The sequence below is a fragment of the Nicotiana tabacum genome, chromosome 22 (assembly GCF_000715075.1).
Source record: "Nicotiana tabacum cultivar K326 chromosome 22, ASM71507v2, whole genome shotgun sequence".
NCBI lineage: Eukaryota > Viridiplantae > Streptophyta > Magnoliopsida > Solanales > Solanaceae > Nicotiana > Nicotiana tabacum.
In genome coordinates, this window is record NC_134101.1 from 184,486,971 (window position 1) to 184,502,397 (window position 15,427).

The 15,427-nt window shown below is 35.7% G+C and overlaps 1 protein-coding gene across 1 annotated transcript; it reads right to left on the minus strand.

The window, feature by feature from the left end:
• Positions 1-405: 405 nt before the first annotated feature.
• LOC107784807 (cytochrome b561 and DOMON domain-containing protein At3g25290-like) lies at positions 406-2,508 on the minus strand. The gene is made up of 3 exons (XM_016605989.2): positions 1,752-2,508; positions 922-1,176; positions 406-723 (listed from the first exon to the last, which is right to left on the minus strand). The coding sequence occupies exons 1-3, from the start codon at positions 2,370-2,372 to the stop codon at positions 451-453; spliced, it is 1,149 nt and encodes a 382-aa protein (XP_016461475.2). The 5' UTR covers positions 2,373-2,508; the 3' UTR covers positions 406-450.
• Between the last annotated feature and the right edge of the window lie 12,919 nt (positions 2,509-15,427).

A 15,427-nucleotide genomic window follows, 5' to 3' on the forward strand; every position in this document is an offset into this window, starting at 1 on the left:
TTTTCAAAAAACCAAAAACACCTCGAGTATTTTTTGAAAATTTTGACACAAAAACTTAAATTCTTTTCAAGTAAGATGCATGTCCAAAAACAATTTCAACTTTCAAAAATCATTTTTCAACTCATCTTCAAAAACTCAGTTTTTTCAAGTTTAAACCAAATATGTGTCCTAACCTTGCCAAAGTGTTCTGCAACTTAAGTGGTCAAGTCACATATTTATACACAAGACCTGAGTTTCGAAGCCATTGTACAATGAGGAAAACATAAGAGCTAGGGGATAAAAAAGAATCTCTTCAAGCAAATACTAATATATATATATATATATATATATATATATATATATATATATATATATATATATATATATATATATAACTGATATGGGCAGTGATAACAATAGCAACCGATCATGAACTCCAGAGGTTATAGTATCCCATGGCCAATTTAAAAATCAACCATCATATGGTTTGGTGGATTTGTTAGATTTCCTCCTTAACACAACAATCCAGGTAATCACTTCCAACAATAGGGCGATTGCTCCTAACACCACTAGTATACCAATATATGCAGATCTCCACTTAGTTGCGGGATCTAGTATGTCAAGACCTTTGAACACATTTATCAAGCTGAGGACAAGCATTGTATAGCCAACTCCATGATGGTAGATATTCCAGTAAAATCTGTACTTATTGTCCTTCTTGGGCCTCAGTAACAAGGCAAAAACCTATAAACAAACGCAAAACCAGCACATCGACAAGAAATCAACTCAACAATTGTTATCCCAAGTATTTAGCTTTTCAAAGATTGTCTATCTAAGGTGCATATAACTGGGTTCTGAAAAATAAAGATAACTTGAGTAGCATAAACGAAATAACGAATGCTAAAGATAATGACTCGGGACTAAGGAACCAAGAAGCATTACCTGCAATGTTGCGAGAGAGAAGAGTGCAATCCCAATATTACGATGGGTATTATATGTGATACCCTTTGATTCACTTCCAAGCTTAAGACCCGTTGCCCAGCCAGCAACCCCGATAATATAAGCAGAACACTGGCAAGAAACATGAAGATAAAACCAAGCTGGATCTGCAGACTCGAAAGTTCTCAAGTACCTAGCTATGATGATCCCTATTGGAAACAGAATACCCCAACTAATAGCATTAAGGATTCCATGGATCTGCAGTAAGAATTAGAGAATTTTTTAGACGCTCCAGCAAATGGATCAACCATCAACTAAATAATGATCCTAAAAATCATATAATAGTCCACAAATTGCAATGGAAAGAAATAGGGATGAGATGATTTTCAATCTTTTCTACTATGTAATCTGCTATTTTATTTTTTGGATAAAATGAATGTTTTGGTCTGTAATTCTTCAAAATATACTACCAATTCGACCAAAAAACACTTTTTTTTCCTTTTAACAATTTAACTTCAGTTGAATATAGATTAACAGCTAGTAGTTGTTTCAAGATTCCCTATGAACACCAATATACGATTTCTGAGCCTAAAATCTTTGTTGAAACCCTTAAATCTTGTTCCACAAATACTACATACTTGGATACTCCCTAAACATAAAAGGGCAAAAATAGAAAAAGAATTAACAAAAACACCCATAAACAATACTGTATTTGCTCAAAAATTCAAAGATTTGACCATTTTAGTTCCCACCCGTTAAGCCAAATTTAACGCATAGATTAACAAACCTTTAAAACTAATATAAGAGTCAAAGCAGGGTCTAAAAGAACTCACATTTTTTCTCTTGACCTTTGAATCGCCAGAAGCACCGCTTTTGCTTTCACCGCTCAATAAATCAAGGGTTCCTTTAGAATTCAAATTACCGGGCTGAAAATCATGCTTAGCTGGAAAGCCATTAGAAACAGAGGGTCCCACCTGCCACACATGATTCAACGTCGTTTTGCCCTTTTCCGGCAGCACAAGCGTCGCGAACAACCGCATCAACCCGCCGGAGAACTCCGCCGCGGACACTTTCACATCGAACCACAACTTTGACGACTCCTTAATCGAAGTATAACTCGAAATATCATACGCCTTAACCACCATTTCGCCTTTGGAATTTTTAAACGCAAACAAAGTTTGGGCCCCGACCATGCCCGTATCCTTTGGGTTAATAGCCCACGCAATCCACCCGTCGGGTTTGTCCGGCGGAGCAACAAAGGCAACATCAAGAGTGGAGTTTTCAGCATTGTATGTCCAATGGAGGAACGATTTGAGTGCCGGAAGATCGCTGCAACGAGTATAAACCTTGTTGTTGGTGAATTTCTGTGACGAACATGTTTGGGATAGTGAAGGAGAGATTAGTAAAGAAGCAATCACGAGAAAAACGGGGAAGGGAATGGGCGGCGACGACATCGGAACCGTTTTCTATTTACGGCCGTAGGTGTAGGGGTTTCTGTAACGGACAAGATTCCGGCGACTGTGGGAAAAATATATATTCAGAGAGAAGTGAGAGACAGCTAAGGAGAGTATGGGAATCTCCAAATTTGGAAGGTTATAAATATTTTTCCGAAGTAAAGGTTTTTTAACCCTACAGGTGTACACTTTCTAACTTTGTGTATACGCTGTTAATTTCTTTTCCCTTTTAATAAAAACTTTGTCATTAACGAAAAGGGAGTAAATACAAATTGAATCCAGCACAAATGGTAAACTTTCACTTAGATTCATGTGATTATATTTGTTTAATTTGATTCCCAATTTGAGCATGAAAATTTAAAAAAACTCCCTAAACAATACAAAGAAACAACTAAATATCTAAATATTTTCCATAAATGTAATATTTTAAATTTATTATTGATACATCTAGAGATAAGTTTTTTTCTAAAAATATATCATTTTATACTTATTTGTAACTAGACATTGCAGCATGTTCCATCTACTCGAGGTTTATGTTTTTTAAGATGTACTTTTTCTGTCAACCTTAATATATGGAGTAATTATTTAGTATTTGTTTAAAGGTTTAACTTATTCAAAATTTTAGACAATTCATGCAGGTAAAAGGAAAATATGAAAATAAGCAATTAGGTAATGAGAAATGGAGAAGACTAAAGAAAGACCTAACAACGTTGCTAGTGTATCGGATAACAGGATAATTTTTCAGTACTTTACATATAGAAATCAATGTGACAATTACAAATATTAATTGTAAAAGTGAGAATCAATACGAATATCTAGCGATTATGTCAAACCAAAGACAGCCATTAAGAATATTGCATATTTACTGTTGAATATTGTATATCGTGCTTAAGAATCCCAATACTTAAGAAAATTTCTAGTGTCACGCGACTCAACACTTAAGTCAATTGATTGTTTATTTTTTTTTAACTCCTTTTAGCTTTTTGCTACTTTAACGAAGTTAGGAAATAAAGTAATTGTGGTGCTGCGCGGAGATAATAAATTATTAAGAAAAAAAAGTTCAAGTTTGTCTCTTTCGAAATTGTTCATTGTTCGCTCGTTAGATTTTTTATCAATTTAAAATTTTATTATCAACAAATCGTCTCATATTTGCTTTTATCGTTAATGGAGCTCCAACAAAGAATGAACAGACTCTACATGTCTATATTCTTAAAAAAAAAAAAAGAATTTATATTTATTTTTCAACTTTTGATTAACGTTTAAAAGTACCCTCAAAGTGAAGCTTCGTTGGGAGCGAGGGCCAAATAAAAAAAAATGGACTCTTTCCTAAATGCAGATGTAAGATTAGATCAAAAATTTTATAATCAAAATTCCAAATAGTTACATATAAACCTGATGAAGTAGCTAAACTATGATTCTTTACAACTGCCAAAAATTGATTTAATTTCTACAGGAGAGTATTAAAATACCGTTCATTTGTTTTCTTTCTTCGTAACACCTCTAACTTTTTTAATCCAGAGAAAAAAAAACTCTAACTTGACATCTAATTAAAAATAAAGATGAATTTCTTCTAATTTTATTCGCGAACTATAAATCAATCGTTACTCCGTCATCCTAATTCAATTTTTATCCTTCACTGTTAAACTAATTTTCAGTCAAATAGTATATCAACAATTATTCTTTTTCAGAATATATACAACTCATTATTATCTCAGTGAAAAAGAAATTGCAAGACCAATTTCAGTTTAACCAAGAAACTTTAAATGACATCATGAACAAACAAATCGAACATGAATTATTTTCTATGCGGAAGAAATACCATGAAATTCTATCATAGCAATGGTATGACTACAGAAAGAAGGATCTTTACAAAATGTAAAAATGAAAGTTGGACAAGATCCATCCTACCTAATTAGACAACAATCACATTTGCTTCTCAAAGTGTGATATTTATCATTCCATATTGAACATTGTGAGCAATATAACATGAACACAAGCATTAGATAAATCAACAATTAGAAATGCACCGAGCTCTAGCACCAAATAAAGAAAATAGATTTTCCACCTAATTTAACTATTAACCTCAAAGTTAACTCATAACATAAGGATTATGCAATATCATATAAAAGATGACAACAACTTATATTTTTAAACTAACGTGGGACACCTAAAATTTTTATACTTATTATAACTTATTTAAGGTCAGTATCAAAGTAAATTACCAAAATCTAGGAATATGAGTAAATGACATGCTAAAACAGCAATGAACAACGGGGTAGGTACGCTGCAAGATTATGAGCTTGAACTCCTTAGAGAAGCCCAATGTGGGAAGAAAAAAAAGAAGATAAAGCTAGCGTTTGGCCATAAGAAAAGCTCAAACTAAGATGTTTCATTCTTTGAACTCTAAGTAGGCGTTTGGACATAAGAATTGTAAAATTTCAAAAAATAGTGAAAAAAAATTTCAAGTGAAAAGAGTATTTGAAATTTAGAGTTGTGTTTGGACATAAATTTCAGTTTGGCTTGTTTTTAAAGTTTTGTGAATGATTTGAGTGAAAATTTTGAAAAATAACTTTTTGGAGTTTTTCAAATTTTCGAAAATTTTCAAAATGCATCTTCAAGTGAAAAATTGAAATTTTAGGTCATCTCCAACCTTGCCCCAATCCCCAAAATGGGGGATGAATAGTGTTCCCTCAAATATGGGGTACACTATTCATCTCCCCCATTACTATTCATCATTTTTTTATTATTATTTTATTATTTAATCTTTTAATTTATCTCTTTATATATACCTAATTATGTTTATGTAATGTATTTATAATATTAAGATTATATCTTAACTTTGGTGTATAATTTTGATAAATTAATTTTCGTGCATTTATTATTTTTATGTAGAATTGGCAGTAGATGAAAATCAACGATTTCAAGAATTTTTATTTCGACATAGAAGAATTAAGGACAAAGATGCTCATTTTGCACTTCGTAATGCATTAATAGATCATTTATGGGAGAATACTAGAGGTTGAAGTTGAATATTTATCTAGTATTTCAAATGAATTTTATCGTTGTGTAATATGTATTTAATTAATCTTGTATCACAATGATTTCACTTTTATTTGAATTATTAGTTAATCTATAATAATTGCTTACAAATTATATTATTTAAAATTGGCAAAATACATAAGTTATCCCCTAAACTATACACCAAATCCCTATTACACACTTTCTGGACACGAAAATTATCTTACACACTCAACCTTTTCAGAGTGTGTCTAATACACACCTCTTTTGTTAAGTGGCTCGCGCGTGCTTAACAAGAAAAACCGAGCACGTAAAATTTGTAAAGATTTTTTGAAATCCATATTTTAGTGCCACGTGCCAAATAATAGTAGTAATATTTTCCTTATTTCCATTTTTATCAAATTCAAAAAGCTGCCAAGCTACCCTTTTATCTCGGTCTTCCTCGACCTACCAGGGCAACCCCCCTCCCCCTCCGGTCTTCCCCAAATTCCCCTCCTGTTTAGTTCTTCCTCTGCAATTTACAAAACCCACTAAAACTCATGTTAAAGAATTTAATAAAGGTATTGTAATTTTTCTTTAAATTGCCCTTCCAAACTTTTCGTGCTTCATTTTCAATCATTAAAACCCATATAAACATCTAATCTTTACATAATAATTTTTTGTATTTCATGAGAACGACTGAAATTATAAAATTCCCAACTCAATTTCGTCATATATAGAAAGATTTGAGATTTTATTCGCACTGAAGTTGTTTAATTTATGAAAACGAAAATCTGACTTTGATTTGCTTTGTTTGGTTGTGTTACGAGACCTGAAAATGGAGAAAGAAAATGCGGAACAGAGGAGTTACAATTTTAGTTTAATCTCTTCCATTCTTGGTCTTGAGTTTGTTATAAAAACTGAATTTGCGTGAAGGTTAAGAAGCGACGATAATGGCTTTTTCCGGTGGTGTCAGCGGTGGCGGAAGGCAAAAGAAGATGGAGATGTTAGAGGATTCTTTAAATTGGGGGTATAAAAGTAATTTTAAATATTTTTTTTAAAAAAATAATAATGACGAGTGTCATCATCCTATTAGTGGGTGACATTACACATATTTTTCTAAACTGGTCAAGAAAAAAGAGGTGTGTATTAGACACACTCTGAAAAGGTTGAGTGTGTAAGATAATTTTCGTGCTCAGAAAGTGTGTAATAGGGATTTGGTGCATAGTATAGGGGGTAACTTATGTATTTTGCCTTTAAAATTTTATGGAATTGTTTTAATTATGGAAATTACAAATTAATAAAAATAAAAGATGGAATTTGTTTAATGGAAATTAAAAAATGAAACTGAAATGAAAGATAATAATATAATATAGAAGAGAGAGAAGAATATAAAAAAGTTTAGGGAAAAAATGGGAGAATGGTTTGAGTAAGTTGTCCCCAAAATGGGGAAATCTCCATTTTGGAGACCAAAAATGGGATAAAGGTTGGAGATACCCTTATGAACAAACCCTCACTTCGAAAAAAAGTAAAAAAAATTGTATTTCCAAACGGATATGAGCTTATCCTACTATTCTTTGATCAAAAAAATTAAACCGGATGTCTCTTCTTCTACTTTTTTTTCTTCTGTCGAAAGAGAAATAAAGCAACTAAAGAAAACTAGCTAGAAATTATGCGAGAATAAAACCTCAGCAACATCACCCTCAGGCCGCAACACACGAAGAAAAGCAAGAAAGCAGATTCGCATGCCATTCAAAACAATAGAAAGCTGATGTTTAACTTTTGAGAAATTTTCATGAAGTGCTCATGCATCCCAAAAGAATTATCCAATAAATACACATGATAAAAGTATTACACGATATACCTATTTACAAAACACCCATCATGTATTTATGTTATGTACATTTGGGATATACAATTTGCATTTTGTATACCTTAGTGGCATACAATATGGTGATTCACCTATTTATCATATTTTGTATACCTCTCTCTGTCACGACCCAAACCGAAGGGGCCGTGAAGGGCACCCGGTGCCTTACTCAATCGAGTACCAACGTAACATATCTTTCTTATCATACTATCATAGGTAAATGGGACAGAAAACCCGTCATGAGATAACAAGAATAAAACACAAGGGAATACTCAACATATGACGACCCAACATGATATACAAACTTATACATGTGACATACAGGCATATAAGGCCGACATGACCATTTGTAAACTCAAAATATAGGCCGACAAGGCCATACAAGTATTCATACACCTGACATCTGTCTACAAGCCTCTAAGAGTACATAAAATTATAAAGGTCGGGACAGGGTCCCACTTTACCAATCAATATATATCCAAAGCATACTGACCAAATAGGCAATTCCTGAGCAAGTGGAGTGCACCAACACCTTCCGCTGAGCTGATAGCCTACTTGGAGGACTATCACCTATCAATCGGGACCTGCGGGCATGAAATGCAGAGTCCCCAGGCAAAAGGAACGTCAGTACGAATAAAGTACCGAGTATGTAAGGTAGGAAAACATAAATAAGAATAATATTGTAAAGAGAGATAGAGGAGATACAACTTGTAATATATGAGTGCCTCTGGGAGCTCCTGACATGAAATGCATAATACATACACTTTTAAAAACATACTCCTTTGTGGGCATCATCTTCATCATATCGTACCTGACCTCAAAGAGGACTCGGTAAAAACGTACCCGGCCATCTTAAGGCTCGGTAGAATCGTATCCGGCCACGTGGAGCTCGGTAAACCCAACTGATCAGTGGTTGCACAATAAGTGTCGTACCCGGCCGACTATAGCGCGGCTCGGTAGAGTAAAATAGATACTATATATAATGCATGCTGGACTCATGGAATCACGTTCTAAACCTTTCGGAGTGACGTAAGGTCGTTGCACCTTCGATTAACATTATGTACATCCATACCATCAATATGAACCTCAGTAGGATTTAAGGATCATACATACTTGCTTAGAATAACATTATAAGGAAAGAACAATATGGGCAACCTTAGTTGCTAGGTGAAGATCCGTTATGAAATAGCATATCGTTTATGTTCATTTCATTTTAGATCATGCCAAAAGAAAGAATGAACTGCCTTAACATACCTTTGAAATCTTCTATCCAATCTTCAGGCAAGCTCAATGTGATCTTCTTACGTCTATAATGAGTAAATCGACTTCGTCGTCATCATATAAGCATTGTAATTCTCATATTTGGAAACCAATATTCTACAAGAAAATGAACAACACCTCCCATATTTGTACTACATCCCATATGTTACCAAAAGTCACCAAACAACCCAAACAACAACAATATAATTCACAATAAACTCTCTGATTTGTTCAACAACCATTTTGAGCGGCAAGCTCGATTTACCATTAACAAAATATGGATTGAATTCAATTACTTTTCCATGAATCTACCTACAACATATATAACATTATACTTATGCTTACCATATCATTTTTAACCCAAAACATCATAAGCATAATCTTCAAATATAGTTCACACACCTAGCACCTTAACCTTTATTGTCAACATCTTATTTTTCATGTTATCTTCTTCAATGCACTGAATTAGCACATAGCTAAGCTTAACAACAGCAGCCACAACATAATAAAACTATTTATAACAATTTCCAGCCACAACAAACCATATATATAGCCTCAATACAGCCCACAAAAAAGATAATGATTCCTTATGCCATGTCAATTATTATCTTGTAGATTTTCACTCAAACAACTCAACCAACACATGCTTGACCTTAAGAACAACCAAGAACATGATTTACTTACCTTATGAAGTAGATATAACTTGGAATCCCCAGCTGGTATAGCTCACAACAACCCTCAATCACACCACAACACTATAGGAGTTGTATTCTCTTTTTGAATCAACTTTTGTGTTCATGTTGGTGTGTAAATACTTGTATTTCGCCTTGAAACTCTAATATACATGAAGGAGGTACTGATTATTATCTTAATAATAAATAACAACACAAAATCTAAGGTTACTTACCTTTGAATAAACCTCTAAAATAGCCACAAGATGAAGAACTACGATCTAGCAAGCACCACGGGATTTCTAGCGTTGGATTCATGTTTTTATCTTAGGTTTTTACCCTAGAATCATGGAGGATTCCTTGGAGAGCATTTAGGAGGGTTTAGGAACTGTTGTGGATGAGTAAAATGAGTTAAAACGACATATAAATGACTTAAATACAAGCTGAAGTTTAAACCGACCTTGTGGGTCCCATGGGAGCTGTTTGCGCAGTCTCGCAAAAACGCGAATATCTCTCTAGTCCGATGTCATATCGATGAACGGTTCAATACGTTAGAAATTAAACTCATAGATATTCAATTTGATATGTATATCATCCTTTGATTCTACGTATATTAGGAGAAAAGTGGAGCTACATTTGATCTAAATTTCAGCACATTATGAATGCAACTTGTGATGACCTTTGTCAACTTTTATTCCACAACTCGCTTGACTTAAAAACATAACACACGAATAATATCATACGACTAAAATAACTCATAACTTAACCTCTTCATCATGTTAATCACCCTAGTCTCACCCCAAAAGTATATGTTATAACATTCCAAACTTGTCGACTTTCGACGAAACTTATTTTCTTCAATTCGTTTAGTGTCTAAGCTTTCCAACCCTTTTGGTACTTGATATTCATGATCTTAAATATTTGTAACCTCCAATATAATATAATGAACTTACATTATGTACTTTCAAAAACAATCTCATTTCTGAGCTTATATCAATTGGCTTACGACGTTCTCTCGCGTACGAAAACATGGGATGTAACACTCTTTACATTAATGCAAAAATTATGTTTTCTCATGATCTACAATAACATAAGTGTCATGATCCATCCCTGGGTAGTGGGACACAATGCTCAAATATCTTTGTTGTAGTCAAGCAAATCTTCGCTTCATATATGTAACGACCCGATCGGCCGGTTTGAGCATTGGCAATTTGTTCAGTAGTTTGAGGTCTTGAGTATCTTCATATGATTTATTATGACTTGTGCTTCATAGATTTTGGCTTCGGGCGATTTTGGATTGATTTGAAAGAATTATTCTCAACTAGGAAGTTTAAGTTGGAAAACTTGACCGGAGTTTAACTTTTATGTAGACGACTCCATAAAGTTATTTTGATGGTCGCAATATCTTCGTAAGGCGATTTTGGACTTGGGTGTATGCCAGGGATTTGCATGTTTCTAGAAGGTTTTGGCACTAATTGGTGAAAGTTGGCAATTTGAAAGTTTTGAAAGTTCATAGATTTAATTGAAAGATGACTTTGATGATATAGGGTTTGGATTATTGTTCTAGAAGTTGGAATAGGTTCTTTATGTCACTTGGAACTTGTAAGTAAAATTTGGGTTCATTCCGAATTGGTTAGGCATGAATCGGATGCTTGGTTCGAAGTTTGAAGTTCATGAACTTAAGAGATTGATCTTTATCAACGATTCATGATTTTGTTGTTGTTATGTGGGATTTAAGGCCCCGAACAGGTCCGTATTATATTTTGAGACTTATTGGTATGTTCGTACGAGGTCCCGAAAGGCTCGGGTAATTTTCGGATAAGTTTGGGTTGTGTTGCGCTCATTTTTTATGTTCCGCTGCCATTTCTTCAAGCATAAGTAGTACCAGATTAATCAAATGAGCTACAAATTTTGTTTTGATTGAAGTGTTAGATCTGTATCGTAATTACAGAGCCATAGCAAAAAATATTATCAAATTGGACATCGTATAAGGGGGTTATGCTCATTTTAGTGTCAGAGAAGAAAGTTGGTGCTGGTGTTTCGCAGATGCGAAGCAGGGTCCGCATCTGCAACCTTGCAGAAGAGAAAAATGTTCTGCAAAAGCGGAAATGACAACTTTTGTAATGACCCAGCCGGTATTTTTAAGTATTTTTGCTATGATTCCCTAATTTATGCTTCCTCTATGTTATATTGCGATTATGTGACTTGTCGGGGTGCTTGGCTTTGGGTTCGGGAGAATTTCGGAGTGAAAGGGGACACATAGTCCCTAAGTTGGAGGTTTAAGTTGTAAGAGTTGACCGTAGTTTGACTTTTTGTGTAGATGATCCTGGAATAGAGTTTTGACAGTTTCAATAGCTCTGTATGGTGATTTTAGAAATAGGAGCATGTCCGGATTTGTATTTGGAGGTTTGTAGGTCGTTTCAGCATGAATTGGCAAAAGTTAGAAAGTTGAAAGATTTGAAAGTTTGACCGGAAGTTGATTTTATTGATATATGGGTCGGATCTCAATTCCGAAAGTTAGAACATGTCCATAATGTCATTTATGGCTTGTGTAAAAAATTTAAAGTCAATCAGAGTTGTTTTGGTATGAATCGGCATTAGTTTTGAAATTCGGAAGTCCATAAGTTTCTTAGGCTTGGATCGATGCGTGATTCATGGTTCTGTTGTTGTTTGATGTGATTTGACGCATCGAGCATGTTCGTATGATATTTTAGGACTTGTTGGTATGTTTGGTTGAGGTTCCGGGGACCTCGGGGGTGATTCGGATCAAGTTTGGCTTCATTTTTGGCTTTGTGAGATTGCTGGTTTTCCGAGTCTGGTTTCCTCTTATAAAATTGCAAAAGAAGGGCCACGATCGCGAAGCTTTAAGACTGGCAGGCATGAAATTGTTCTATACGATCGCGAGATGGTTTACGCGATCACGAAACTTGGAAGGATAGTGAATCTCGAACACGTGAGTGGTTCCGCATTCTCAATGGAGGAAGATGAGGTCTGGGAAGGTGCACACATTGCTCTATGCGATCGTGAATGTGTGAACGCGATCGCGAAGCTTTGGAAAATTTATCACCACGTAGGCAACCAATTCTATGCATTCGCGTAGAAGATTTTGGGATGATGAAGATTTTGTTCTTCGCGGCCGCGAAGAAAATTCTGCAATTGCAATGTGTAAATCACTAGGCAACAAACTTAAATTTCAAAACGAGGGTTTATCTCTTATTTCATAATTTGGACTTAGAGAGCTCGGTGTGAGGTGAATTCGGCTGATTTTTAGAGAAATTATTGGGGTAAGAATTCCTAACTTGATTTTGTTTAAATTACTCGAATCTATTGTTATTTTTATCATGTAATTAGTGGTTTGAGTTGGAAAATTGTGAAAAATTGTGAAAAACTTCTTAGGCTTAAATTTGGGGTTTTGAAAGGCAATTTGAGGTCGGATTTGAGTAATTTTTATATGGTTGGACTCGATATCGAATGGGTGTTCGGATTTTATAATTTTTGTCGGGTTTTGAGGCGCGAGCCCAGGTTGACTTTTTCAATTCTTTGCAAGGATTGTAATTTCATTGTTTGAATTACTTTCCTATAGTTATATTTATAGTATGAAATTGATTTGGCTATATTCGAGCCATTCAGAATTGGATAATCGAGGGAAAGGCCTTCTACTTGATTGAGTTAGCGCGATTTGAGGTAATTGACTTGCCTGACCTTGTTTGAGGGAATTACCCCTTAGAATTGTTATTGTTTATGATAATTATGATATGTGAAAGACGTGTACGCAAGGTGACAAGTGTGTACATGGGCTAAGTATGGAAAGTTGACGGTTTTAGCTATGTAGATCCCTTCCATGCCTTAAAGTAGTTGCCTTAACATGTTATAGTCTTCATTTTAGTGTAATTTCACATGTCTACTTGTCTTATCTCTTACTTGCTAATTGCTCTACATGTTTAGTTGAAATTCTTGTTTCCTTTTATGATTACCCGGACAGTCATCTCATGCGTTACCGCTCTGTTTCTCCTATTTCTGCTTCTTATTGCTTTGTCTATCGGTTCTATATGCGATCGGGTTGGTTGGCTCGGGTTCAGAAAGGAATTGGTAAGGTTTGAGACACTTAGTCTCTTTTGAGGAAGCTTAAGTTGGAAAAGTCAATCGGAGGTTGACTTATGTGTTAGAGGGCTCGGGTGTGAGTTCTGATGATTTGGATAGCTTTGGGAGGTGATTTGGGACCTAGGAACGTGATCAGAATGAGTTTTCGAGGTCCGAAGTAGATTTAGGCTTGAATTGGTGAAATTGGATTTTTGGCGATTTCCGGTTAATAGGTGAGATTTTGATATATGGGTCGGAATAGAATTCCGAGAGTTGTAGTAGTTCCGTTGTGTCATTTGGGATGTATGTGTAAAATTTCAGGTTATTCGAACGTGGTTTGGTTTGGGTTTTGATCAAAAGCGGAATTCGGAAGATTTTGGAAACTTAGGCTTGAATCCGATGTGTTTTGGGTGATTCGATGTTGTTTGAGGTGTTTTGAAGATTGGTTCAAGTTTGAATAAGGTTTTGGGATATGTTTGTGCTTTTGGTTGAGGTCCTAGGGGCCTCAGGGTGATTTCGGATGGTTGACGGAGAGTTTGGAATTTTGAAGAATGCTGCAGGTTTTCTGCTTCTCGTATTTCCGCACCTGCAGATTGGGGACCGCAGGTGCGATGCCGCAGATGCGAGAAGGGAGGTCGCAGAAGCGGAAAAGGTCTAGGAAGGCAGGAACCACATATGCGTTTGTGGGACCGTACCTGCGAAGGCGCATATGCGGTTACGACATCACAGATGCGGAAAATGGGAAGTTAAGTGAGGACCGCAGAAGCGGTAAATTGGTCGCAGATGCGAAAATACCTGGGTTAGAAGGTATAAATTGTTTTCTTCACGAAAGTTTGCTAAGAACTCCATTTTTGAAGACGGGAAAGAGGCTAAGGCAGTGGATTTCAAGAGAAATCAAGGGATATCAGTTGGGTAAGTTCCCTAAGCTTCATTATTTGGGTTTATGATCATTTTTCCATTGTTTAATCATGGTATTAGTGGAGATTAAGGAAGAAAAATTGGGGATTAGGGCTTGAGATTAAGAGACTTTAAAATGAGAATTTGAGGGGTCATTTGAACTCCGATTTCAGTGTTCTTGGTATGTATGGACTCGTGGAAGGATAAGAATTCTGTTGATGTGATTTTTATCGAGTTCCGAGACGTGGGCCCGGGAGTCAGATTTTGGTAATTTCGGGATTTGTGTCGTATATTGATTATTTTTGCTTGGGCTTCGTTCCCTTAGCATATCTTGACACCGTGATTCTGATTTTTGATAGATTTGACATGAGTGAAGGCCGATTCGAGGGGCAAAGGCGTCGCAGAGTAGTATTTTCACTGGTTTGAGGTAAGTAACCATTGTAAATCTGGAACTGAGGGTACAAAACCCCGGTATTTGACTTGTTTTGATAAATGCGGTGACACACATGCTAGGTGACGAGTGTGTGGGCGTGCACCGGTAGGGATTGTGACTTGGTCCGTCCCATAGCAACTATTAAGCTGCGTATTTGATTTGGAACCTTATGATATTCCGTACTTTAGATTATTTATACTATATTATGGGTTGTATGCCATGTTTGGAACCTTGTGCTGACCTGTTGAGACCCTTAGGGGCATTTTTTCTGTTGTTTCTAACTCTACTTGTTTGAAAGCATATCATCAGTCATGTTTTACCCGTTTATTGTTTCAAACTGGTTTTATCACCCTACTTCTTAAATGTGAAGACTGTTTGGACTGAGTTCCCTAATTTCCACTGTTGTGCCTGAGAGGCTGTGAGGTTAATGACTGAGAGAGGTTGAGAACCTAATGGTGAGGATATATATATATATATATGCATGTATAGAATATGCATCGGGCTGCACGCCGCAATGATACTCATATGGATCGGGTTGCATGCCGCAGCGATATATATATAGGATCGGGTTGCGCGCTACATCGATGTGATGCTTGGGCTGTAGGAGCCCCTCCAGAGTCTGTACATCCCAGTGAGCGTAGTCGACTATAAATTATAGATCGGGCTACACGCCGCAACAGTTGCTATGATTTCTATTACTATTAGATATTAATGAGCCTCAGTGCCGAGAGTGAGTATTGAGTGACGAGACTTGAGTCATGAGTGATTGAGAGGCTGTCCGAGAGGCCATATTCTGAGTGATACCTTGCCCGAGGGGCCCAGTTATGATATTTCTTACTGATTTCAC